At 45.4% G+C, this 27,821-nt stretch overlaps 1 protein-coding gene across 2 annotated transcripts in view; it reads left to right on the forward strand.

The window, feature by feature from the left end:
- The first annotated feature begins 11,137 nt into the window (after positions 1-11,137).
- NR5A2 (nuclear receptor subfamily 5 group A member 2) overlaps positions 11,138-27,821 on the forward strand; it is a 142,506-nt gene continuing 125,822 nt past the window's right edge. The window contains exon 1 of one of the 2 annotated variants that reach the window (XM_063135262.1): positions 11,138-11,322. In XM_063135262.1, coding sequence (XP_062991332.1) covers positions 11,259-11,322 — 64 coding nt within the window. In that variant the 5' untranslated portion in view covers positions 11,138-11,258. Of the gene's footprint in view, positions 11,323-26,550; positions 26,618-27,821 lie in introns of those variants that run through there. The other variant, XM_063135254.1, reaches the window with a different exon arrangement.

A 27,821-nucleotide genomic window follows, 5' to 3' on the forward strand; every position in this document is an offset into this window, starting at 1 on the left:
TATATTTTGTTATAGCTCCTGACGAAGGACAGTACATCCGAAACGTTGAGCAGAGCATTTTTGGTTTAAATAATAAAACAATTTTTAACACGATCATCAAGCACCAGAGTTTATCTCGTCTTAGTTTCCATGCCACTTGGAGCCATTCTTCCCTACACAGACAAACCTTCATAGCAGATGCACCACCTTTCAAGCATACTATGACCAAGCTTTCCCACTCAGCAGTAAGAATGTTTTTGAACTTGCTGTGCCACCACAGCAGTTCATCCAATAGTGCGGGACCAGGAATTCAGGAAGCAGAAGGCAGACACAGGCTATCTCTGTCTGCTAAGTTCTATTTTATGTTTAGGCCAATGGTCAGAGTTGAACTCTTAACCAAAGAAAGCATTCTTTCTGTCTTTTCCATTATTTTCCATCTAATGCAGCCATAACCAATTAACCTATTTTTAACTAATGGAATCATAGCCCTTTCCCTTCACAGTGAGTCTCAGGAGGCGGAAAAAATCTGCCTCACTGTGTTAAAATTGGAATGTCAGATAACACCACCAAGTAGGGAGAATTTCAAGAATGAAAATAAAACAAATTCCCACTGGAAACGCTCATTAGTGCAGTGCTAAAAGCTCATACAAGCTGAAGCGTGTACATTGGCTTCATTAAACAAACAGCTATTGATTACACTCAAAAGAAGCCTAGGTGTAATTGCATAAACTCTTCAGCGGAGGGGAAGATGTTAAAAGAGGCCGTTAGGATGATATCACTCTGATGAATGCTGTGCAGACTATGTTTTTTTTTGGGGGGGGGTGCTCAAGAAGATGCCTTCGGTGAGACCCCTTAAACTATGAGGGGTGCTGACATAATGCACTGGGCCTTCTCACAGTACTAAGGAGAGGCCCAGCCCCAAAGTACCCCAAGGCAATTCGGGGGGTGCATAGCCCTACTGGACAGGTCTTACTATTGCTTCTTATCAGGGGTGCTGGCCGAATTTCCAGACCAGCTTTTGCAAGTTGTGTTTTTTTCTTTACCCCATTCTAAAAGATTGAAATGCCTCTCCTAAGGTCTAGTTACTGGCAGTAAGAGTTTAAAGCTAAAATATGCTGGTCTTTCTGATCATTTGGCCCTGCCCCTTTTTGCCTTTGGCCCCTCCCACCACTGGAATGAGCCTCAAGAGATTCTCCATAACAGAAAACCTCATCACACCTAAGTAGAAACGCACGACTCTCGTCTCTTCTCTGTCATTGCTCCAATGTCGCTTCCTGAAAACAGGAAGTAACGAGGCCCATTCAGTCCGGCAGGAGAGAGCAGCAACCAGACTTTTTTTTGGGGGGGGGGGAATGTGTTGCAGCACAAGGAAGGCCAGAAGGGGCAGAAGATGCACAAGAGGCAGACAACGTCATGTGAGCAATCCGTGAGTGCCCAGTAACGAGTGTGCAGTAAAATGCTCATTGGATGGAGCTTTAAATATGGCTGAAAGAGGTTCAACACCCCTGCTTCACATAAGCTAGATGTGGTCAGTTTACAACACACCCCAGCAACTTCATATTGCAAAGTAATTAATAATGTTGAGCAAAAGGGTTTTTCACCGAAGTACCCTGATAACCTCCTAAGGAACCCCAAGGTTTCATGAACATGGTTGGAAGCCACTGGTGTGGATACTTATGTGAGAGTAAGTGAGAATTTAAACTCAGCAACTCTGAAACACTAATCACTTTCAGAAATTTGATCCTAAATCACTCAATGGAACACAGATGGCGGACAACCGATATTATTTCCATGAACTTTTGAGTATACAGTAAAGAAGAAAGCACGCACATGAGTTGGAGTTCAAAGGGGCCATTGTGCATGTGCAAAGTTCTTCAGAGAGCAATCCTATACATGCTTAGACAGGGAAAAAGTGGGAAAGCCGGGGACGGTAACGATTTTCTCAGTCTAAACATGCATAGGATTGCACCTTAATTTAATTTACATCCTGCCTTTCCATCTTCCATTGTAAATACTTCCTGGAATTCCCTCTGCTCCTATTGAAAAAGACAGTTGTAACACAGCCATTGCAAAGTGGTGGGATACCAGCGTCCTGTTTAACAGCGAGGGCTTCCCCGTCTTTAGCTGGACCCAGCAGTACTTCATAGGGTTGATTTTCTCTCATGCCAGATGTTTCTCACAACTCCAAGCAAGATACCCATAAATCTAAGGGGCACAAGTTCCAGATTATGCACACCCCCAGCATGGAGGGAACAGCCTGCTGTATCTCCTAAATGTTTGCAGCTCTGAAATCTCAGTCCTTGAATTTACTCCCATTTCACCACCCGGGTGCCTGTATTTCGCCCCACTTTTTCTTTCAATATTTTCTCACAGTCTTCCCCAACCTGCCACCTCCAGGCGTGTGGGACTACATCTCCAAACTTGATGGAAGTTGTAGTCCAACAGCCCAATACAATTGATGGACACCAGAATGGGAAAGGCTGTGTTGGCTGTTTACCACAGCCGTGAAGATCTCGCTGTGATATCCCTTATGCCCTTCCAACACCTGCTTGCCTCTCTTGGCAGACCCCACCTGCTCCCCAAACAATTCCCTGCCTCTTCCCCAAAGCCATGGAGTGAGTGTTTGCAGAAGACCTTCTCACAGGACTGATTCAGACGTGCGTATGCACTGCATCGCTTGATTTCTTGGCAACTGGTTAGTCATCCTTTCACGACGGGGATCTGAGTATCCGAACCGCCCCCATTGGAAAGTGGTTCATATATTGATATGAAAATCCTGTCAGTGTTGTTAGACCTGCAGAGTAGGCACATTCTTTGTGTGATGATCACCGGCCCTTCGTCTATTTGATATGTTGTGGGTGGGTGGGTGTACATATTGTTGCTTTGTGTCATTGTAACATAAAGGCCCAAGAAAGGAGTTTTAATGGTGTAATTATAGGGGAAATTCAAAGATGAGAATTGCAGCAGGCATCTGAGCAATTAATATTACAGACCGTTCTTTAACTTTCCCAGCCTGCCTTAGGGCGCAAAACTATGCATATTTTGGGGAATTCCTATAACTCCCAGCATTCCCCAGCCAGGGAATGCTGGGAGTTGTAGGACTTTTTCCTGTCTAAATATGTAAAGGATTGTGCTCTTCATTCACAATTCATGGCTGTGCTATAATCAAATCCCAGTGTTCAAGTGAGAGATGGCATAGATGCCCCACTAGCCCTAGTCAACATAGCCCATCGTGAGGGATGATGAACTCTCACCATGTGCAGGGAAGCAGTGTAAGGAAGCAGCTCCCCACATAGTTTCAACAAATCCAGTCTTCAGGTATTGGATGTGCAACGTTGTGCTTGGAATTACTTTGTGGCAAGCCATTGCATACAAGTGGACTCCCTCACAGGGTTGATTCCCATCAGGCTTCACTTTCAAGCAGCGATCCACACAGATGGCTGTACAGGTGAAATGGGTCTTAGATGCAAATTGTCGATTTCAATACAATCTACTCAAAACTAAGTCCCACTGAGTTCAATGTGCTTACTCCCAGAGAAGTTAGCCTAGGATTTCAGCTTCAATTGACTTTTTCTAACTGATATTCTTACTGCATGTAAGAGCAACACAAAATGTTAGATTTCAGATTTTTTAGGATATGGATATGGGGTGGGGAAACTCCATAAGTTTTGTGAACCGCCCAGAGAGCTTCAGCTATTGGGCAGTCTAAAAATGTAAATAAATAAATAAATAAATAAATAAGTTGATGGACTAAAATAACCTTTCCCCCATGTGATGCCCCCCGATGTGTTGAACTACAAATCCCATCATCCCCCAGCCAGAATCCGTGATCATCCTTGACCATTGGCAATACTGGCTGGAGATGATGGGAGATGGAGTTCAAGAAATCTGAAGAGGCACATGTTCTCCCATGTTGGATTACAGATCCCAGCATCCCCAGAGAGAATCTTTGACCATTGTCCATGCTGGCTGGAACTGATGGGGAATGGAGTGTAAGAAGATCTGGAAAGGCACATGCTCTCCTCACCCGCCCCCCCCCCCCACCACCACCACCACCATTTTAGAATACGTAAGCATGAAGACTGCTGACTTTAAGGCCTGCTGTTCTATTCCACCTTTGTGGGAAGATTTCTGTTTTATTATCGACTGAGAATTATCTGTATTTTCCTAGCAGTGTGGACCAGCAGTGGCCAAGCACCTGCTGCTTGGTCTGCAAATACGAATTCTTTCCCACCCTCTGCCTCTTTAACAACAACAAAAACCTGGCATTTTCTCACAGTGTGATCTGGAAAGCTATCACTTCTAGCAAATGAGCCTTCCAGATAAGCTTCAGTGTAGCTAATGTACCTCATTAATACCATTTTTCTCAGCATGCCAATAAGTTAGGCCAATGAGTAGTTAAAAAGGGGGCAGTCACTGGGGAAGTCTTTAGAAGTTAAGGACAGGAGTGCTTGTTACAGCTTGTATGAGCAACCTTTGTTCACGCAAAGTGTCACTTCCCCAACTACAGATCTTGGGCATTAAGCCTGTTCACCACCAAGTGCCACCAATACTCTTACAATGAATTATCAGATAGATCCTGATATTATGAATAGAAATGCCTAACAGCTACTCGGTCAGACTAGTGGTCTATCTAGCAAGTAGTCTATCTAATAGGTTACCAGGTCCATCAGAGAATAATGTTCAACTGACACAGGCAGAAGGTAGATACTGGTAGAGTTCTGGGTGATTTGCAGATAATCAGCAAGGGTTTCTGATTCACAATATTTTTAACATGTATTTTAATGTGTTTTTATTCTTTTGTTCTATTTGTACACCTCTCCGAAATTCTTGAAGGGGAACAGTATATAAATATTCTAAATAATAATGAATAAATAAATCAAAACAACTAAAAGGCATCTTTTCTGCCAGCCCCAACAGTGCAATCCTATACATGTTTACTCAGAAGTAAGTCTCACTGTGTTCAACGATTTTGAGGTAGGGCTGTATAGGATTGTTGAGAGCCATTAAGGGCACAATCCTATGTATTTTAGGGCAGAAAAAAGGCCTACAAATCCCAGCATTTCCCAGCCAGCACTGGGAATTGTAGGAGTTTTTTCCTGTCTAAATATTCATAGGATTGCACCCTGAGCCATTGAAATGGAGGAGTTTGGGGTGAGGGAAAACTAGCACTGGACTTTTGAATCATAGGACTGTGTGCTCAGTTGTAGTGTTGAAAACAAATTCCCAGTCTGAACATGTGTCCAGAGCCCATCCAATTCCTAAATTCTTAGGGTATATCTGCACCCTTGACACACTGTTTTGCACCTGATTCTGCTTGATTGTCCTTAGGTCCTAATAAAAACAAAGTGGATCTTGCAAGTCAGAAGTTGGCCCCACCTCTGATGTATTCCCAGAGCAGTAGTGGTGGAACAATCTGTAGATCACTCTCAGCTGTGGACAATAAGGTTACTTCTCCATGGGCTTGTCTACACCTCCCAGCGTTCCGGAGGGAGGATCTCATGATATTCTGCTCCCGAGATCCTCCCCTTTGGACAGATGCACGTGCGACATCCAGGGAGGAAGGAGGGATGTCGCGCCCACCATTTTTACTTTTTTTTACTGAAGATGAGCGTACGAGTGCTCCAACACAAAAGTTGTTTTTTTAAAAAAAAATCCTGCTTTCCCCCCTCCCACCCCGATGGGCATGGAGCACCTGAAGAGCTCCGTGCCCCATGCCAGTTCCCGCCTCCTTGCGTTCCCGCCTCCTCTCCTCCTGGCTGGGACGGCCATCCACACCTCCCGCGGTCTCGGGATGATCTCAAGACCATGGGAAAAATTGGGCTAAAAGCCATCCCAGTTATCCCAGGGAAATGGAGGGATCATCCCCTCCCTGCCCCTGGGATCCCCTGTACATCATATGGATGCACAGGGATGATCCCCGCAATAGGCATGGTGTAGACATGCCCCACGACAGCTTCAGCCAATCCAGGTTTGATGCTTTAGCATATTATAGTAAATGCAGGAAGCATCCTGGGAAAGGCCTTTTCTCTTGTGATATTAAAGACAAATATTTCATTATGTGTGACTAATAGCCATTACAAACAACGTAACTTAAAGCAACATGACACAACACGAAACATGGATCAAATTAACATGTCGCCAGCACGGGTAACTGCAATAGCATTCAGAGTGACTGCATGCATATGTTTTGCTGCATGATGAACAAAGCTGCTTTATATGTGACATATGGATTACAATCTGATAGTAACCAGCAAATTGTCACATAAATACTTTTACCAGCAAAGATGCCAAAATCTGCCCCAAGAACCACTCCCCAGTTCCTAGGGCTTTAATACAAAGGGCAATGCAATAAATAACTCAAGATATCCCCTACCCTTCCCTGACCACAGCTACAGAGCTGTAGTTTTGTTAAAATCTGCCTGTATCTTCCATCTAAGGATGTACAGGTTTTGTAAAATCTGTTCCATCTGTATTTCACGGATTGTCAAGGTGCCATTTATTCCATCATCCACTCATTGTCAGAAATTGATTTTTCCAAATTTCCAAATGTGTGCAAATTTGCATTTGTGCATATTTTCACTTGCAAAAATCCCCCCCCCAAAAAAATGCACAAGTTCCCCCCCCCAAATATGTATTTTCAAGGTTTTGGGCTGGTGGTTTTTTTAATTTTACATATTAAAAGGGAGGGAGGAAGCAGCAGCCAGGCACCTCTCCACCGTGCCTGGGTCCAGCTCCAGCTGAGAGCCCCCTCCCTCCTGCTACCAACTGTCTCTGCAGAGGCCACCAGTGAGGGAGGAAGCAGCAGCCAGGCATCTCTCCACCGTGCCTGGGTCCAGCTCCAGCTGAGAGCCCCCTCCCTCCTACTGTCAACTGTAACTGCTGAACTTTGCAACTAAGATTGTAGTGCCTGAATTTGCTTTCCTTTTCCCCCTCCTCCTCCTCCATCCCAATCCCCTTTCCCTTTGTATCATGTCTTTTAGATTGTAAGCCTGTGGGCAGGGATTGTCAAGAAATACTTTTGTAAGCCGCCATGAGAGCCTTTTTTGGCTGAATGGCGGCATAAAAATCCTTAAATAAATAAAAATAAAATATTTTTCTACGGCTAAATTCACATAGAAATCCGGAACGTTTTTTAAAAAATCGTTCTGCAAAGCCTGCGGAATCCATGCAACTCAGAAAAAAAAATGGTCTGCTGTGGAAAACACAGGTCAGCTTCATAGGAAGCCAAATTCATCTGATTCTGTTGCCGATTTCTCTGACAGCTCTACTTCCATCCAAGAATGCTATAGGCACGGTTTGAAAACGTAATTCTGGAACTGCAACTATCAATGAAGGAAAAGTGAAAAATTGTAGATATTGGCTTCTTTCATGATCCATTTTAAACAAATAACACCACTGAGGAAAAAAATTAGAATTTGATAAATTCTAACTCCTGGTTATTATCCTGCCCATATATCCAATCTCTCAAATTATTGTTGTTATTGTTATTATTTTTTCTGTTGTTTTAACCATTACATTTTATCTTGAAATGAAGTTTTTAAAAATAAAGCCGCCGCCACCACAACAATAATATGCATACATAATATTATAACAAGTTACAAAAGAAACAAAGAAATTCAGTAATTTTTATTCTTAATATATCACCTATATGCTTGTGGAATGTCTATGGTTATATTGCTTTGTATCTAAAGAAATAATAAATCCAGATCTGCAAACTGGACAGCTTGCAAGGTTCCCACAATATTTTCCATGGTTCAGGAAGAAAGCCAGCGTGGCCTGTAATCTCCAACTGCAGAGTGCCTCCCGATAGAGAAATTAGAAGGTAATGTACAGCTATCCGATGTTTTCACCTTAATGGGTTTTCTGCAGTAAAAGAAAAAGATGGGAGAAGCAGTAGAAGGCTTACAAATGGAAAACTATGATATCTAGAGACCACAACAACACCATACCCATAAAATTCCATGAATGATGCAGGGCGATAAAAGATTCATCTGGAAGCACCCCCATCCGGCAATCCCACCTAGTCCTAAAGTGAGTACTTGAGCAGAAAAGGGTAGTGTTTTGGAACGCTGAGTTATAGCGGCAAGGAGTTCCTTAGGCCCTAAAACAGAAACATTTGATAGGGGAAAAATAAGAAACCCTATAGATTGCATTGCCCAGTCAAGGAACAGTTCCCCCCCAAACTAACCAACAGCACCTACAGTAGGGGGTGCAGGACCTCAGCCCTGGGGGGCCCAATATGGCCCTCCAGGGTTCTCCAGATGTCCATACTCCCTTCCTCTGGCCTTACCCCCCTTTAATCCAGCCCCCTATCATTTGATGATTTCCAGCTTTTATTTATTTATTTATTTATTTATTTATTATATTTTTATACCGCCCAATAGCCGAAGCTCTCCAGGTGGTTCACAAAAATTAAAACCATAATAAACAACCAACAGGTTAAAAATACAAATACAAAATAAAGCACAACCAGGATAAAACCATGCAGCAAAATTGATATAAGATTAAAATACAGAGTTAGAACAGTAAAATTTAATTTTAAATTTTAAATTAAGTGTTAAAATACTGAGAGAATAAAAAGGTCTTCAGCTGGTGACGAAAAGAGTACAGTGTAGGCACCAGACGGACCTCTGTGGGGAGCTCATTCCACAGCCGGGGTGCAGTTTTTACCCATTCTAAAAGGTTTCAACCTTTCTCCTAATGCTTCATTACTGGCAGTAAGAGCTTTAAGGTAAAATAAGCGGAGGGGGGTTGTAGTTTTAGTCCCACCTCTCTTCCTTTGGCCTCATCCCCTTTTTCTTCGGCCCACCAACCACAGGATTATGGCCCCTAGGAGCATTTCCAAAATGGAATTTGGCCCTAGAGGTGAAAAAGTGTCAACACCCCTGACCTACACCACAGAAGAGGTAATCTGGTCTGCTGTTCCAGCTACATGGCGGTGATATCACTGAACTGCTTCAGATTCAGGTAGAGCAGGGGATCCCAACAATTTTGGAGCAGTGGGCATATTTGGAATTTTGAGAGAGTGTCATAGGTAGGGTGATCATATGAAGAGGAGCACAGGGCTCCTTTATCTTTAACGGTTGTATTGAAAAAGGAATTTCAGCAGGTGTCATTTGTATATATGGAGAACCTGGTGAAATTTCCTCTTCATCACAACAGTTAAAGTGCAGGAGCTATATTAGAGTGACCAGATTTAAAAGAGGGCAGGGCACCTGCAACTTTAAATGTTGTGATGAAGAGGCAATTTCACCAGGTTCTCCATATATACAAATGACACCTGCTGAAATTCCCTTTTCAATACACCTGTTAAAGATACAGGAACCCTGTCCTCCTTTTCATATGGTCACCCTAGTCATGGGTGTTCTCACAAAATGGCTGTCATGGCGATAGTTTGCCCATTCATAAAATGGCTGCCATAGTGGGCATGGCTGGTTGCAAAACACTCATTTCCTAGAGAGCAAAATGGTAAAACTAAGGCCAGATCTACACCTTGTGTCAAATCATTACGAATGTGGAATACAAAGCAGGAAATAACACTATGAAAGTGGTATATGGAATGTGGATTGTGCCCCAGCAGCTATAAAGCAGTAATGTACATCTACCCTAAAATAAAATAACTTGCCCAAGAACCTAAGTACCAGACAAAGATGGAGTCTGAGCTCCAGAACACAAAACTACTCTATTGAATCCAAATAAAGATGGTGCTGAAGGCCAGCACTTTGCTTTGCAGCATGCCAGCCTCCCAGTTAAAAAGAAAAAAAGAAAGACTTTTTTTAAAAAAAATCTTAAGAAATAAAACAAAAATCAGGAAGGGTAGGGAATCTGGCAGGTACCAAGAGAGAACTTGGTTCCTCATCCAGGAGACAGCTATGCCTTATCACTATGCAACTGCAAACCTAATACGTTGAACAATTGCTGTCCACAACATTAGAAGGTAGGAATGATATGGTTAAAACGCATGTCATCCTACACTAATGCAGCTAGAATGTATTTCACAAAAAATAGCACTATCTGCTACATCATGAAGAAAGAGGGTCAAACTACATTACTTTAAATATGTAGCATGTAGCTTCATCTGCTCTTGGTTTGTTTACACGAAGTGCAGCCCTCAATCTGGATTGGGGACACAATTCATGGCAAAGAGAGGTCTCCATTGGCTCCACAGAGAGTGGAGTAAGGCAGTAAAAATTTGGATTGTACCATTTCAGAATGCAGATGGAAAGGAATGAAATGGTTTTGAATAGATACATGCAAAGGTCAGCTGGTCATGAAATTGTGAGTCCTCTAAGTGAGATGATTGTGAAGGTTTGAGGAGAATTTTTCTTCATCTTAGTCAGGTTAAAGACATAAAAAGCCACCCCAACTGTGAGTGAGGCATTATTTTCCCAGGATAAATCACATTTAACCATGCAGTAAAGGACTTAAGCTATTGAAGAAGAAAATAGTTTACACTTTTAACTGGTGACTATCGGACAAACAAGCTGGGATTGGTCACCTGTCTAATGAATAGGTACAATAAAAGGTTTGTGTCAGACAGAAAATCACCGAGGGCTTGCCCCACGGTATTGCAATGGGATGTGGAGCAATAAATACGTTGGCAAGCCTAAGTTAAGGGATGAATGTTTGCTTGTTCTGCTTTCCACAGGTATTTACAGAAGCCCAAAGAGCTCACGGTTGTTGTCCACTCTGTAAAGAGATGATATCAAGAGGCCAGGGCACAAACATGAGTTTATAGGTGTTACACTTTACATTGAGATGGGGTGGGGGTGGAGGTTATCCATTCAGTACGATCTTTTGACCTGCACAAGTTTACAGCCTTCCTCTCTCTGCTTCATAGCACCTCCCCAGCCCTGGAGTTAATCATTTCTCCATCGTTATCTACCAAGAGTTCTTATCTCTTTTTTGCTGTCACTTTATAACAGGGTCTTCTTATCAACCTGTTCAGGATCATGTGACCAGGCTAAGCCTATCCCTGCTCCCGATTCTTCTGATTAGAGACCATCATGAAATGAGATGGCTGGTTTACAGAGGGTCACTAATGCTGGAAAAAGTACAGAGTCCACCGAAAGACAGGGCTGTTACTTTCTGAATTATTGGATTTTTGTGCATGTGTGTGTGCTCGTGCGCGCGCCATTGATGGACTACTCCCTGACTTTCACTGAAGGTTACTGTAGCCTGGGTCCCAAGGCCAGATAAGTTTACAAGCCTCACCTTTTGCTGTGCTCAATGCTGTATACTTGCGACCCAAGGGCACTATATATTTGCACCTAATTATGTCTTCTGGTTCGGATACTGGCAATACACAGGAACCTATAAAACATGGACTTCTTCCAGGTGGTAAGTAAGAGCTTTTCTGTCGGTTTTGATCAGCCCGTCCAGCAGAATTAAATCAGAGCCTCATTAGCAGGCATTCCATATTGGGAAACCATCATTATATAGAATCTCTTCGTGGTTATCAGATGGAAACTCCGATGGACCTTTGGAGAACTATACTTTATAAAATCGAAGAGATTTCTAAGCATAAATTTATGCTTCAGAAGTACATAAATCCATAAAATATATTTAAAAGTGAAGGCAGAGGTGTAGATTATGGAACAAGCAGATTTTCCTCCAGATATAATATATTTATTATGGTCATGATGCCGCCCAAATTAAGCACTTTGAAGCCCCACTTATTTCTATGAGGAAGTAAAACACACACTTAAATCTCTCACATTTAAGTAAACAGGACTTCAACGTGTTTCACTGAGGCTGGATTATGCTCATCAAAAGAACTGTGTAACAATGCTCTAAAGAAAAAAAGCACAGACAAAATTATACATGAATGGTATTGCATTTGTTTATGAAATGGCTAAGATGGCATTTGTAGTGAAATAAATCACATGTATAGTGGTATAGGAATAAATTAAAATTCTGATGGACCTTTGGAAAATCCATAAAATCTCTCTACGTTTGTGTGATCTGATCTTTTAAAGCAGAAACAAAGTCAAATACACATTTATTCAGATCTGAATAATAAAAAAAAAATAACTCTTTCAGCTGATAAAATAGTAAATGGAAATGTACACTTGTGGTAGTATTTTAGTATGGTAAATTGTAATAACCAGTATGTTAATCTGTTATTTAAGCCTTCTGTTTTGGTGAATTATTTAGTCCTACTACTTCTACAAGTTCGCGATTTTGGGTCCTCTGTTTAATACTCTACCCACCCTGCCCATCTGGTGAACCAAACTGAAACTTCTGGAAACTTCCAGTCAATTTTGGAAGGTTGGATAGGTGCAGATTTTCACATCCACTCTTTTCACTGGGGTGAAATAAGACTGGCTTGTATTGATGGTTTATTGTGTTATGGATATTGGTTGAGTTTTTTTAGATAGAATCTCTCTTGCAATGATTTTGAGTCTGGTAAGTTTCCTGTCCTGTTGAAGTCAGTTGCAAAACTCCTGAAAATTTTGTATGTGAATTTATGGAAGAAGATGGGAGGGAATTAAACCACATTTGGGAGCATGGGATGTGCTTTCAGATGTTTACCTTTTTTCAATTTATTTTAACAGATTATGGTTGCAATCCTAAAACCCTTACTAGGAGATAATCCCTACTGAACCATTACCTCCAAATTGACACGCATAGGATTGCACTATTACATTCTACCTCACTGTAAAGAAATTTCATGCTGATACCATCTTGTGCTGCAGCCCTGTGCATAGTAACCTGGAATTAAGCTGTATTGAACACAGTGGGATTTACTTCTGAGCAATCATGCATAGGATCACTCTGTTACAGACTTTTTTTAAAGAAAAAGAAAACACACTGTTTTTCACACAAGATAAATCAAGATATGCACATGCTTGTTCAATTTAGCACATAGACGTCCCCCCAAAATTAAGAAATACAACATTTTCAGTCAACTATGAAAAACACCAATTCTTAAAATTAAAAGCAAGTGTCCAGTGCATATCTTAGCTGTGGGCAGTGGGAGTGCTTAGAGAGGACCAGTGCTCCTTTGAGCACCATGGTTTAAATAGCTTTCCTTTTAAGACTTCTTTCTCAAATTTTCTTCCTATCAACATTTCCACTTTCATTTCAAGTTCTCTGGTCAATCTCTATGAAAATGACAACGTTGCAATTATTTAGCTTTCCCCTGTACTCATTGGTACAGGTTTTACATAAAAAGTGTACTTCCCTCCCCACCCCCACTAGAACTTTTATCACCATTAGCATATCGCTATTGGTGATAAGCTGATAAAACTTGCAAAGGAGTTCAGTTCTTCTTTACTGAGATGTGTATCCTGATCCTGCACGTGTTTATTCAGAAGTAAATCTGAACGAAGTTCAGGAAGGCTTCCTTCTGAGTAAACATGCTTAGGATCAAGCTCCATAGAGTTTTGTGCGGGCACACGGGCACACACACACACAATTACCACCACCACCCTCCAACCACCACCCCATAAAACACACTACAACAGAGTATTGCTCTATATACTATATTATTATTTATTTATTATTTAGCACCAACAATGTACTTGGTGCTGTACAGAATATACAAATAAAACAGCAATACCCTGCCTAGAGGCTTACAGTCTAAAATCACATTAAAACATATAAAGGGGGGAAGGGGTTACACAAAACAGAAATAAAGGAATAATCATACCAATGAGAACAGTAGAATAAGAATGTTGAATCTCTTTCAATCTGAGGATCTTCTATAAAAGCTTTTCTAACACTGGCCATAATAACACACTGGCTAGTCTAAAGCAAAGGTGGAAGTGATATAGTTTTTAGGTCAGAGTTATGTCTGTAATTCTAAGCAAAGTTAGATCTACCTGCTGCTGCTGCTGCTATTACATAAAATTTATTTAGTTCCAACAATACGCAAGGTGCTGTACAAATAATTAGTGATCCATGATTATTGCCCTATTTCAGCCTTTCCTAACCTGATGCCCTACAGATGTTTTGGACTTGAGCTCCCATCAGCCCCAACCATCATAGCCCATGGTCAGGCGGCATGCTGGGTGTTGTCATTGAGAAACATCTGTAGGACACTAGGGTAGGGACAAACATATTAAAAGTCCTCCTCAATGTGTGTTGAACAGATGTGTGCTGAACTGTGGCTTCTGCTCTCGGCAGAGCCCTAGATGATGGATGAGCATAAGAAAAGCCCAGCTCAGTCAGACCAAGGGTCCATCAAGCTCAGCTTGATGTGTCCAGTGTTCATTTCCAAAGGCCTCTGGGAAGCTTGCAAGCAGGGCTTAAATCATCTCACCTATTCTTTGGCCTCTGGCACCTGGTGTACAAATGTATACTGCTGCGGCATATGGAGGATCCATTGAGCTATCATAGCTGTTACCAATGGTAGACCTATCCCCGTGACTAACCCCAAACATTTTGCTGCCTAAATCAAAGAACAAGATGGCATACACACACACACTTCATATACAAAAGTGAACTAGAGTGGAAGTTGAATTTTAATTCAACTTTGGTGGCAGGACAGTATCTCCACCCCACCTGAGAGAAGCAAGATAGTTTATAGGATGCAGGCCTGGCTTAGTAGCACACACAACTCTGTCCTCCAACAGAGGGAACAGCATGGAGGCTCAGGAGGTCTGGCTGTGGGAGGCTGTTGCTGCTGCCTCACTAAATCTGCCAGCTGAGATGGTTGACTCACCCTGCCTCATAGAAGAGTTGGCTGTATATCCTCCATTAATTTCTCTCATTCTTATTAAAGATTTTAAAGACCCACATCTGGTGGCAGTGAATTCCATATTTATTCATGTATTTTGTGTGCAAAAAAGCACTTCCTTTTGTCTTTCCTGAAAGAGTTCATCATGAGCAGGGAGACACCAGCATAGAAACGCAAAGTAATCAGTTGATAAAGCCAATTTACCCCAGAATTAATCTCTGCCAATAGCCTGAGCCTAACATACCTTCAGACCCATCGGGTCTTTCACCTGGAAGATATATGATAATTTTTTTAATTCACAATCTGAGCCCTGTCAGATTATCTGTTTTAGCTTGTTTACTTAGCCAATCAGAGGTGCTTTACTAAGCACATTCTTTGTCCTCAGGGAGGGCCAGCCCTATTGTTAGGCAGAGTGAGGCAGCTGCCTCAGGCAGCTGATCTGGGGTGTCATGAAAGGAGGACAGCAAATTGTTACTAATTTAATTTACTGTTGTTGTGGTTCTGCTGCAGAAGGTGTGAGGTGCTTGTGGGATTTTCTACCTCAAACGTCAAAATAACATGACCACCCTTCAGTCTTATGTACCTTGATGGGTTGGGGTGCCATTTGCTCAGGGCTGGCCCTCCCATGAGGCAGGGTGAGGCCCTCACATCAGGCAGTGAAGTGGGTGAGTGGTGAATTGCACCACTCCCCCCACCCACACCCTGGCCAATAGGGCCCACCAATGCTGCCCTGCCACCTGAAGAGTTCCCACTTTGGCATTTGATACAGTGAGAGTGGGACTCCCTGGGGCCCTCTGTTTCCCTCATCACACACCCTGTGATTTTTGCCACCACTGCCAAGTCTGCTCTGTGGACAGCCATGCGACTGGAAGAAGCAGCTGCTGGGCTTGCAAGGTCCAGACCAGCTCTCACAACAGCCCCACAACTGCTTCTTCCAGTCATGCAGCTCTTCCCAGAGCCGACACCGTGGCAGCAAAGGGAAGGAGCATGCAACACGACCGTGGGAAAGGGCGTGACATGGCTCTCAGCAAAATGTCTCGGAACCAGGCCTGCCTAGAAGTGTCTCTGTTGTGGTGCCTTTTAGTTTGTACCTAAAGTTCCCAATTTATATTCCTCTGGAATCTGGACAATATTATGGTCAGTTAGAAACATGTGAATATAGAGGGTTGTGTCTTGATGTAAAGGGTGAGCCAGAACAGGTCTTGCCAACCCTATATATTTTGTTTCTTTTTTTGTTGCTGTTTCAATATATATGTGGCACTTTGGGGCAATTCCAGTTCTCAAAGCAACAGTTGGGTACACGTCTGGTAATGATAAAATTGTGTGTGAAGAAAGCACACTTTTGCTGTTTGCACATTGAAACCTGAGCTTTAAAAAAAATATTTAAAAAATCTGAGGACCAAGGCAGCCTGCTCCAGTTCCCACTGCCACCTAGAGATGGAGGAGAAATTTAAGGTGCTGTTGCCTAATTTTTGCAAAATCAATACATTATATTAGGAAAATTGCTGGGGTGGATTGTTTATTATGCCAAATGCATACAAAAATGCATACATTAGGAGAAATGTGCACCAAACTGCCTATGTTTTTTCACGTGAATTAAAAAAACAAAATTCTCAAAGTTCAAAATCCAAATGAAATAAGACTGAAATAATGAAGAACTGAGAAAAACTGAATTTACTTATCCTTCCAACCCTTCTGCCCTCACTGTGAGGCTTGGGAATTGGAGCTACGCCAGAGACTAAGGCCAGATTTACACCAAGCAAGATGTAACACTATGAAAGCAGTTTAGAAACTGTATGTGGCATGTGTCCTGGGCCCCAACAGTTGTCAGTGCACTGCAATACTGTTATAAAGGAAAGGAAAGGAAAGGAACCTCTCATGCAAGCACTGAGTCATTGCTGACTCTTGGAGGGACGCCAGCTTTCGCTGACGTTTTCTTGGCAGGCCTTATAGCGGGGTGGTTTGCCGTTGCCTTCCCCGGCCATTATTACCTTTCCCCCAGCTAACTGGGTACTCATTTTACCGACCTCGGGAGGATGGAAGGCTAAGTCGACCCGAAGCCGGCTGCCTGAAACCAGCTTCCGCTGGGATCGAACTCAGGCCGTGGGGAGAGTTTCAGCTGCAGAAACTGCTGCTTTACTGGTCTGCGCCACACGAGGCTTCTGTTATAAAGCAGTAGTGTAAATCCTGGCATGGACAAGATGCTAATGCATCTAAACATGGAAACTAAATGAATGTTTTGGTTAATTTCTTGCCATTTGCTACCTCTCTTGGTTTCACAGTGACCTCATGTCTCAAATCTCCAGTTATCAACTGAGCTTCTAAGGCTATTTTTTAAAGTATTCCATATAAAATCACTTTCTGAGATTTATTTATTTATTTCTCTTGCCTCTTATAAAAATCACAGACTTCCTGATAATGTAAAGTTTTAGGAGTTTGTTGTGTTTGCCTAAGGGGATGAACCAGGGCACTAACTTGAAAAACTGGACTAGGTGGAAAGAGAAAACAAGGCACTTGTCACTTCGACCTGTGAAATTTTGCAACTTGTATAACATTTATTGCCATCCAACTGATGCTATGGCCACCTGAAGCATCAGCCTGTTACAGGGTGATTCACTCACACTGATCTTATCAAAGCGTGCTAGATGAAAACTAGTGCTGTAGTGGGGGAATTTAGATTCTATGCTCCTTGAAGCAAGGCCCTACCTTCATTTATTTGTTTGTTTTTAAATTTGTATATTGCCTTTCTCCCCAAAAGGGTTCAAGATGGCCCTTTGGCTTATTTTAGGGAACAATCCTATGAAGGTTTAGACAGGAAAAAGTCCTACAACTCCCAGGATTCCCCAGACAGACTTGTTCCAGATATAAAAAAAAAATGCCGGGTGATAAGTCCGACAGAAGCTCTTCTGTACACAATCCATTCAAATAAATAGGAGCTGCACAAGTGTGTTACTGTGCTCTATTACAGCTCTCATTCATTTCAAAGAGACTTCCGGCATAATTCCTACAACTTCCAGCATTTCCCTATTTAATTTACACTAACTCCCCAACCACCACACTAACTGTTCAAATCAGGCGGCTTATAAAAAGAAATGCAATGAACACCTGGTTCCTAAACACATTTCCATTGATCCAACTAAATTCAGGGTGAAATCCTATGCATGTTTATAGATAGAAAAAAAGGCCTCCCACTCCCAATGCAGGGCTAGGGCATGCTGAGAGTTTAAGGCCTTTTTTTCTGTCTGAACATGCATAGGATTGTGCCTTAAAGTAATCACGAATGCTGCTGAACTCCCAGTAATAGGACTTACTTCTAAACACTGACAGTGTTTAGGATTAGACTACATGTCTTACAGAAATCAGTGAACTAACTGTGTCAAATGTTCTCAAGCAAATACTTTGGAAGGTGTGTATATTTTTATGGGTTTGCTAAAGTATTTAAAATGCTCCTCCAACTCAGCCCAAGACACAACTAACTTTAGCTTAGTATTTTACACACACATACCTGGACTTACTTCTGAGTAAAGCTGTATAGTATTGTTTCAATGGACTCGGGCTGCAGTCCTGTGCACATCTTGATGGCATTACGCCCCCACTGAAATCAATGGAACTTCTGACTAAACAGACATAAAATTATCTAACTTTTGCTAGCTTGGTGTCATTGGCAATAAATCCCAGTGAAATCAATGGGTCTTACTCCCAAATAAGTGTGCATAGGATTGCAGCCTTAACTGCAATTTAGTAATGAATGGGGAGAAGAGATCTTTTTAAAAGAAAAAGAAGACATATTCTCCAGCCCCATGCAAGTCCATTTATCCCCCTGTGTTCAATGGGTTTTACTGCCAGGTATGTTTCCATAGATATGCAGCCTATACCCACTTACCTGGGAGTAAACCCGGAGGGGGGGGCGTCCTTTGCTGCTCCGAGAGCAAATGTCTGGGGCTTACTTCTGAGTAGAAGTACTGCAACGTCCTCAGGTTTGGGCCCAAGCCATGGAAACAGTGCCTGGGGTGGAGTTTTTCAAGGGACGCTGTTTTGAAATGCTTTGGTTGCGTTTGTAACTGTGAGATAAAGGTATTAAGACGAGCGATCGGGGGAGGAACTGACCCAGCAGCCAGCGGGAGGTGGAGTCGTCGTTACGCCATCTCTGTGGTGGACGATTCCCTTTGCGCAATCCAAAAACAAGGAGCCGTTTCGATGAACTGGCCAAGGGGTTGAGCGCTAAACGCGCCTTGTCAATTTCACTTGGCGCGGGTGTGGACGAGCGCGGCGCCAACCTAAATGCGCTGCCAGGTGCCTCGGTTCCCCCTTGGAAAGAGCAAGTCAGAGACCTGGTCGGGGAGACCGGGGGAATCCTTGAACAGATCCGGACGTAGGAGTGAGGACTGCCTATAGGGCAAGAAGGAGGCAGTGTACTGGAGAGTGAGGCGGGGGCGGACGTGGGGAAGGACCGCTTCAGAGCAGGGAGGAAGAAGTTGGGAGCTTGTCGGTTCTCCTCGACCCGGATCGCGCTTGCCCGAATTGACACAAGCCGATTCCCAAGCTGCTCCCCAGCGCGGTGTTTATAAAAGGAGCACCTGGTGGACTCTGGACGAGGCGGTTGAGGGAAGCGGCTTTCCCGCTCCCGCCTGACGAAGCGCACCTTTTTCCATTGGAGGCTGGTGGCTCCTATATCAGTGTGGCTGTAAATCTCCTCTGGGTTTCAGTCAGGACCAGTCAAAACTCTACAGGAGCTATCGGAGGTGCTGAACCCTAGCCCCCAAATAGATTCAGCGCCTTGGATAGCTCCTTGAACGCTCTGGCTTTAACCCAGAATGGATTCGCAGCCCCACTGATATAGGAGCCACCAGCCTCCACTGACTCCCCCCACCCGCTTGTGTGCCATTGTGATCTTTGCATCTTTGTGGTGGAGGTTCATCAGAGGCAAAGAGGGCGAGGGAGCTGGTCCCAGCAACACAAAACGCTTCCCGGTTCCCTTAAAAGGCTTTCGTGAAAATCGCCTTGGCTTAATAAAACACGGCTCCTCTTTGATAACGCGCGCGCGCGCGCGCGCCACGCAGAACACCTTATCTTGGAAAGAATTCCGGCTGATGCCAAGACAATTTGGGATGGATCGAGAGTCATACTTAGAATAGACCCATTGAAATCAATAGGAGTTAAGTCAATCAGGACTGGATTTAAATGGGCCTATTCTAAGAATTCTGCGTCTGGATTTAAGGTTTAGAGAATCGGGGTGTAATAATGTGTCCCAGTCATTGTACTTTGCGGGGGAGGGGGGAGATTATCTCAATGGATTTAAGTCCCACTGAACTTCATAGGAGTAATTTCCCAGTAAACAAACATTTGATCTAGCTGTTCATTTTGTTAGACTCTCACCCAAATATACATTACCCAAAATATATATTAATAGACACTTTATCATTTCCACAATGGTTTGTATTTTTAATTTTGCTGCTTCTCATAAAAGCCTTGTCGAGACAAGTCACTGATATCCAGACTGGGCAATTGAAACTGAAAGATAAGTGACATGCCCAAGGCCATTTAGAGAGTCCGTAGCAGAGGAAGGATTTGGAAAATCTCCTCCAAGTCGCTACCCACTGGAACACACAGGCATGCCGCAATTCTAAAGCTGAAGTCCTGTACACATGTATGTGGGAGTAAGTCCCATTGAACTCAATGGTGCTTTCTTCTGAGTAGATTACTTATTTGGAAGTCAGAATTACCTATTTGGAATTAAGTTTCCATGTAATCCATGTGACATCCTTCCAAGTAAACGTATTTAGTATTGAGACGTCGATTTTTCCCACTTGGTACTGTCTTTGGTGAAGCATTCTGCACACGCCAAAGAGAGAAAAGAAAGAGATCCCCCCTCAATTTCCCCCCCCCAAACACACATACTTTTGCGGGATGATGCAAGACCATCCTAGAAAAATTAGAAGGAAGCATTACTTGCTTTTCTGAAATCCCGGACACGATCCAGGCAAAACGCTTTAGAGAGGAACATCAGCAAACTTCCTGCCCCTAAGGCGCTTACAACCAAGAAGCGCAATCTTCCACGTGTTTAGTCAGAAGTAAGACCCATTGTGTTCAATGTGCCCTTTATTCCCAGTTAAGCATGCATAGGATTGCAACCTTAACTGGGTGAGATCCAGCCGAAGTTGAATATTAGGAAGTCATACTGATTTTTGTATGGGTTGCTTATTTTTTTTTTCCGACGAGACCAGTTTAAGATCGGAATACTGGGCTGTAAGTCTCATTTCATTCCATGGGGCCTTGCTGAGTAAATAGATCGACAGCATAATCCTATGCATGTCTCCTCAGAAGTAAGCCCCATTGAGCTCAAGGGAACTTATTCCCAAATACATTGATATAGGACCACGCTGCACAGCTGCTATGCTCTGGAAGGGTTGTGCCTGCATTTCAAAAGAAAGGGGAGAGAGATCAGGACTGGCTGAATCCTGCTCCATAGAATGAACTCGCATCCAGCCTTCTCTTCCATCACCTTCTTTTATCTTCACAACAACCCTACGAGGTAGGATTGGTTGCAAACAGTGGAGGTTGGTGCCTCCGATTTCAGTGGGGCTGTGAATCCTTTCTGGGTTTCAGTCAGAACCATTCACAACTCTAAAGTAGCTATCGAAGGTGCTGAAACCTATCCCCAAAATAGCTTCAACACCTTGGATGGCTCCTTTAGCGTTCTAGCTGGTTTTTGAATGAAACCCGGACTAGATTTACAGCCCCACCGAAACCGGAGCCACCAGCCTCCACTGGCTGAAGGACAATGACCAATGAGCTTCATCGCTGACTGGGGATCTGAACCTAGATCCCCCACTCCTAGCTTGAAATCTAACCGCTGGGCAACACTGCCTGGCTAAACCAAACCTTTGTGGCTTCAGATCAGAACCACACTTTGAAACCCCTCTTTTATTTATTTGCTTGGCGATTCTAATTTTTTTTTTTTTAAGTGGACCTAAGCGCCATATAAGTTCTAAGCGCCAGTCAAAAGTTTCAACCAAAGTGCAACTCAGGAGGGGAGACAGAGAGAACCACGTGACAGAGAGAAGAGTTTGGAGGAAGTGGGTTTGAAGTCAGGGTAATTAAAGTAGCTCCTCCAGGCAATCGGAGATGCGAAAGGCTCGCGGTTAAATTAAAGGCAGCCCCTGGAGTCCTTTGAGAACGGCTCTGTCCTACGTTGTTACTCTGGAGAAAACGGAGCTGAGCAAACCTGCGCTTTTCCTCAGCATCCTGCCCTCTGGTCTGGTTGTGTCTGATCGATTGACTTACAGCGCGATTATCGTCACGCGTCTACTCGGAAGTAAGCTTCTTCCCGTGTAGGCGGGCCGAAGTCTCAGCCGTAGCTCTTGACTCTCAGAAGCAAGTCACACTAGGTTTATAGTGGGCTGGGGGTGACGAGATTTGTGATCCATGCCGTCTCCTGGGAAGACAGGCCCAAGGAGTTCAATGTGTGTCTAGGATTGCAGCCTTCGTGGAGCTTATTCCGAAATAAGCAGGCACAAGATTGCTCTCGGACAACTCCCCAACACCATCCCTGCAGCGACGAAGTCTCTGGCCCTTTCTACACCTAGGGATTATCCCAGGAAAATTGAGGGATCGTCTCTGCCTGCTCGCAGGATGCTCTGTTTGTCATTTGGGTGCACAAGGATGATCCCTGGACGATCGCGGGGGCGGGGGGAAGGCAGGTGTAGAAACGGCACCTCTAGGTGTAGATCTAGTAGTAAATAATTCGTCCTTCTCCTGGGAAGCGGTGCGGGGTGGGGGGTGGGGGAGAACTACCTATCTATGGCCTGAAACCATCTTAAAACTAGTGGAAGACACCAGGCATTTAGACAAGTAGACTCTCCTTTGCCCCAGTACTTGAGTTAGAGTGGGTATCAAATGGATACAATTTCATCTACTCGACGCTATTACTTTTTTCACCTTTTTTTTTCATAGTTTAATATGTCTGCGACTAGACTCTAGTCACTAGATAGAGAGATTATATGGCCCTAGATAGACAGGTAATATACCTCACAGGCTTTGCCTACCCACTGGTCCCCCGCCCAGAATGATGTGATGATGGGGATGCCGACGTGTTTTCTAATTGGTCCAGCCTGGCTGGACCAATTACTAGTGATGCTCAAAAAGCTTCCATGACTTGGGCTCAGGATCCTGGCTACAGAAATATAGTAACGCCTCCTATTACTATGTCCTTGAAAGGACATTTTCCTCTCTTTTGCAGTGAAATTTACCAGCTCAACAAAACTGAAATCTGGGTACCTTCGTCAGGAGAGAGATGAAGGAGGTAGCGGGCCCACTCATATCTCCAAGCTAAGGCTGAGTTTCTGGAGAGATTTAATACACACATGAATCTAACGTTTAAGCATCTCCTGTAGTCACCACAATAGTCCAGGCCTTCCTCCTCCTCCTCCTCCTCCTCCTCCTCTTTGGATCATGCTGTGATCAATAGCCTATGAAATTCTGCTAGGACTTGTGTAGTGGTAGCCGTTAGAGTGTTAGACCGGAACTGGGGAGGCCAGGAGGCCAGTTCCCACTGGGCCATGAAGCTTACTGGGTTACTTTGGGCTAATCACTGATTCTCTGCCTAACCTACTTTACAGGGTTGTTGTGAGGATATCATGGAGAGAAGGAGGGTTATATACTCCATCTTCTGCTCCTTGGAGGAAAAGGCATGTATAAATGTAAATCATACTCATAATAAAATATCCCAAGGAAGTGGCTTGGAGTAAATCACATTATCAGTCATGGGGAGTGGGGTGGGGGCAGAGGAAGGGAGCCCTGCAAAACACTTAACCGGTTTGTGGATCCGTAGTCTCGGAACCAACATGAGAAGCGCGCCCTGGTTTTCTCCCCTTGCCACTTGACGGGGAGTAGCAAGCAAGACCCTCTGGGGAGGAAGGTCCTCTCTGGTCCTTGGTAGTAGTATCTGCTATGCAGTTGGCGTTGGCAGGAGAAGGCAGGCGAGGGAGCCCTGGGCAGAAACGCTGATGGGGGCTGTCGCGACGGAGCTCTTTTAATTCACCGTGTGGAGCCACCGGCCCTGTAGCTTCGGGGCAAACAATCAAAGTCGAGGAGAAGGCGAGGCGAGGGAAGCTGCTGGTCCTTTACGCGCTAGAGAAAAGGCCTTGCTTGCGCGTAAAGAATGAAGGACCAGGACTTCCAATTTTCTGTGCTATGACTTCTTGAGAACACTTCAGAGCCGATAACGGCCACTCCATAATAGTTCTTAAATGACACACACACCCCCGCTCCCCGCCACCATCAGCGCCTGAGTTCCTGCTCATTAGAAGCGCGTTTCCTAAAACCAGTCCAACTTTTACATAAACCGTTTCTAGGTCTGAGGTCCTCAATATTGCATTAAGAAACAGGTCTGCGTTGTTGTTGTTTTATATTAGAAAGGAAGAGAAAGGCATCCGTCCCAACAGCGCTGGAAGTTGCTTTGCCTCTAATTTCGGCGCAAGGAAGGTCTTTTTCTAAGTATAGAAAGTCTTCCGCGGTTCCCAGGGTGGTTTTTTTGTTTTCTGGTTCGTTTGTTTTTGGTGGGGGAATTTTTTATTTTATTTTATTTTATTTTTTGGAGTGTTGTAGTGTTGTTGTAGTTAAACAGGAACGGCAAGCGAAGTCTTGATTAAGACCATGGGGAAAGTAATCATGACAACGATCAAACGCCGGCCCTAGGACAAGCTGATCGCGACCGGGCATCCCCCGAAAGTGCAGGGAATTTAAACGCACAACGCGGCACACGCGCCGCTACGGGATCCGTGGTTCAAGCGCTGGCATCTCTTTCAGTGACTTGGGGAAGTTCAGAAGGACGTAGAAGAAGAAAGCGTTTCCCTACGTTGGCTGGTTGGCTGGTTGGTTGGTTGACCTTCTTCTTCTGAGCTCACTCTGGTCGTTTCAGTAAGCTGCGGGGCACGATCCATCCAAAACGAGGCACGTTTTGTTTGGTTTTTAAAGTCCCGTGGATTTCAAGGGAAACTTTAAGCATCGGGCACGCGCTTCCATTTCTCCCACCGGAATAAATCGGAAGTCAGGGAGCCCTACACTTGGGCAGCGGGTGGGGCGAGGTGGGGGGGGAGGTTGAGGCCCGTCTTATGATTGTCAGGACACAGGAAGCTAGAGGCGGTAGTAAGTCGTGGAATTCACACAGACCGATCTGCTCCGATTTCCGTCGCCTGGGGATCCTGAAAACACAAAGAGAGTTTCAGCTGGGGGAGAGCGTGAAAAACTCTTTCTCTCCCCCTCTCCCCCAAGTAAGGTGATTTGGCAACACCTGGGGACATCGGTGTTCCACGTGCAAAACAGTCGCAACCCATAAGAGGCACAGAGGGGGGCGTTGGGGGGGGCGTGTTAGAGAGAGTTCCGATTCACAATGACACTTCCTCGGAGCTTTGTACAGAATGCAACAAGGCAAGATCAAGCTCGAGCTATACCTACAATTACTAAGCAGTTAGCACGGGGTTTTGGTGACTTCTCGGAGCACTCCGCTAACGCCGATCTCTGTCTCCTCCTCGGACATTTCTTGGAGGCGAGCTGCAGTTGTCCCCGGCTCGTCCCTCGGAGCCGGATCGTCCGTGCGTTTGCTCAGAACGAAGCGACGCCCCCAGCACAGCCCACCCCCGAGGTTGGCTCAATAGCGTCTCCTTCCAAACGAGCGCGTGCATAAGAACTTCAGAGCGCAGAGCCCCGGTCCTGGGCGCGCTTGTTTGGAAGGGAGTCCCGCGGTGCTTGGTGGACTGGAGTCGCAAGGCGCCGGTGGCGGGGGGAGGGAAGGCGAGAAGGCGACAGCTCCCTCGCGGGCCAGATCTACACCTCAAAGCCTTACAACTGTGGAATAAAAAGCAGGAAACAACACCACGAAATCAGTACATGGAATGTGAATCCAAGACTTCTCAATGCACTCCAATGCAGCAGTGTAGCCTCGGTATCCCAAACCCCCGGAGGCTGAGAGGAACCGACAGTTCTCTGCTCTTACACCCCCGGGGTAGTATAAGGGGAGCGGAGTTGCTGCGGGAGGGGGGGGGGGGCGTTGCTTAACATCTCTTTCTTACAAAAGTGGCATAGAACCACACCGGCTCACTATGCCGCAGCCAGACCTTAAGACCCACGCGACTTTCCCCGGCTTAACCAGGACGGAAGAATGAATGGGTCAGTCCGGTTTAACAACTTTTACAAGGTGGAGGGGGTGTGGAGGAGGATGCAAAAGAGGAGGAGGTGGGCTGGAAGAACCGATTGGGCTCCTTCCTCATTGGCTGCACAGGTAGTGTCGCCCCCCCTCCTCGTTTCCTCCCCCCCTTTTACACACAAACGCTCACATTCACTAACCCCCCACCCTTTCTCTTCCCTCTGCTGGGAAGCGCCTCTTTCTTCGTACAGACAAGCGGAGTTAGGCATCTGCTCAGAATCAGAGTGACTCCGGAGTAGGGAGACTCGGAAGTTCGCCGCCCTCTCGCCGCACCGGGGCAGCAGGGCGAGGGGGTCAGGGCGAGGGTGGGTGGCGCAGGTCGCGCGCCCCTCCCTCCCTCCCTCTCCTCCTCCTCCGTCGCCGCCGACGCTCCTTCCCCTTAAGCGGATCCCCCGAAGCGAGAGGCAGAGCGGGCGCTCCATTCCCATCTGGGGACCGGGGCGCTCGGCGCGCGCGGAGGCTCCACCCCGAGGTTGCCAAGCCGCCCGCGGCGTCTGGCAGCGAGAGGGGTAAGGAGGGCGGCGGCAGCTGCCGATCGCGCCCTCCCCGCAGCAGGAGCCGCAGCAGCCGTCGCCTCGGTCCGTCCTGCTGGTCGCCGCTTCCCCCGCCCGCGTCCAGGTGCCGCCGGACCGCCCCAGAGCGCCGCTCGGCTCGCGGCCGCCTTGTCATGCTGCCCAAAGTGGAGAGCGAAGCCCTGGGACTCGCGCGATCGAATGGGGAACGGGGGCAGATGCCGGAAAACATGCAAGGTAAGGAGCGCCGGCGAGCGAGCGGGGCCGGCGAGCTCGGAGGGGCCCGGCCGGAAGGGAGGCGAGCGGGCGGGCGGGCGCAAGGCGAGCCGCCTCTCCCCCTACGCGCCGGGAGGGCTCGCTGCAGTCTCCTCCCCTCCCGCAACTTTCAGGCTCCCGGGCTGGGCGGTTTCGAAAGCGCCCTGGTGGTGGGGAGAGAAGGCGCATTTCTCCAAGGATCGCAGCCTGAGGCTCCAGACAATGATAATACGAATAATAATTCTAGATGTAATTTTCAGGAGCTTCGGGCCGCGATGCTCAGAGTAGGGATTGTCCAATGGGGGGATTTACTTCGGAGTAAACCCGCTCCGGATCCTGTGAGTCCATGCGCCAAGTCCCCATTGCGCTCCGCGCGGCGCACTTTTACCCGGGAGCGAGTGCCTCGGCAGTCAGATTTGACTGTCTTCCAAGTAAACGCATCTCAGGTCGGGCTGCTACCGGAGGCGCACTTCCGAGGAAGCCCGCCCCTGAAGGCGCCTGAGCACTTCCCGGCAAGGAGAAGCTCCGCGCGGTTTGAAGTCATGGGGACTTGCGATCCGGTGTTCTCTCTCTCTCTCTCTCTCTCTCTCTCTCTCTCTCTCTCTCTCTCTCTGAAAGATGAATGAAGGACCAGCATTCTCAATAGGGGGGCACTCCCAAAACTTATTTATTTATTTATTTATTTATTTATTTATTTATTTACGCCAAACAACCACAGGAGTTGGCACAATAAAACAGATCTCACGGTTTTTCAGTACGATTTATGCGGGGAAAGGTGGGAGTTTGGAGGAAAGAGAGAGGAGGAAATTTGTAAGCTTTCTACCCGGAAATCTCTTAATGCCTTCTTTGGACAGCAACAGCGAGCTGTGAGGTCCTTTGACGAGCGAATTAAACTGGAGAAGTCTACCGTTTTGCAAAGAGAAAGTTGGGGGGGGGGGAGTGTGGTTGTTTATTCTGTTTGAGGAGCGGATCCAGAGTTGGGGGGCCGAGGAATCAACCTTGCGAAACTGGGAGCCAACAGGAGAACTTAAAGTCTCTCTCTCTGTCTCTCTGTCTCTCTCTCTCTCACACACACACACAGACACACACACACACACACAGAAAGGACAGAAAGTAGATCGCTCTAATCTTGCACAATGACAGAATCCGAATCAGGCAGCCTGGGACGCCAGTCGAGCCTTTCCGG

The sequence above is a fragment of the Elgaria multicarinata genome, chromosome 1 (assembly GCF_023053635.1).
Source record: "Elgaria multicarinata webbii isolate HBS135686 ecotype San Diego chromosome 1, rElgMul1.1.pri, whole genome shotgun sequence".
NCBI classification, from domain to species: Eukaryota; Metazoa; Chordata; class Lepidosauria; order Squamata; family Anguidae; genus Elgaria; species Elgaria multicarinata.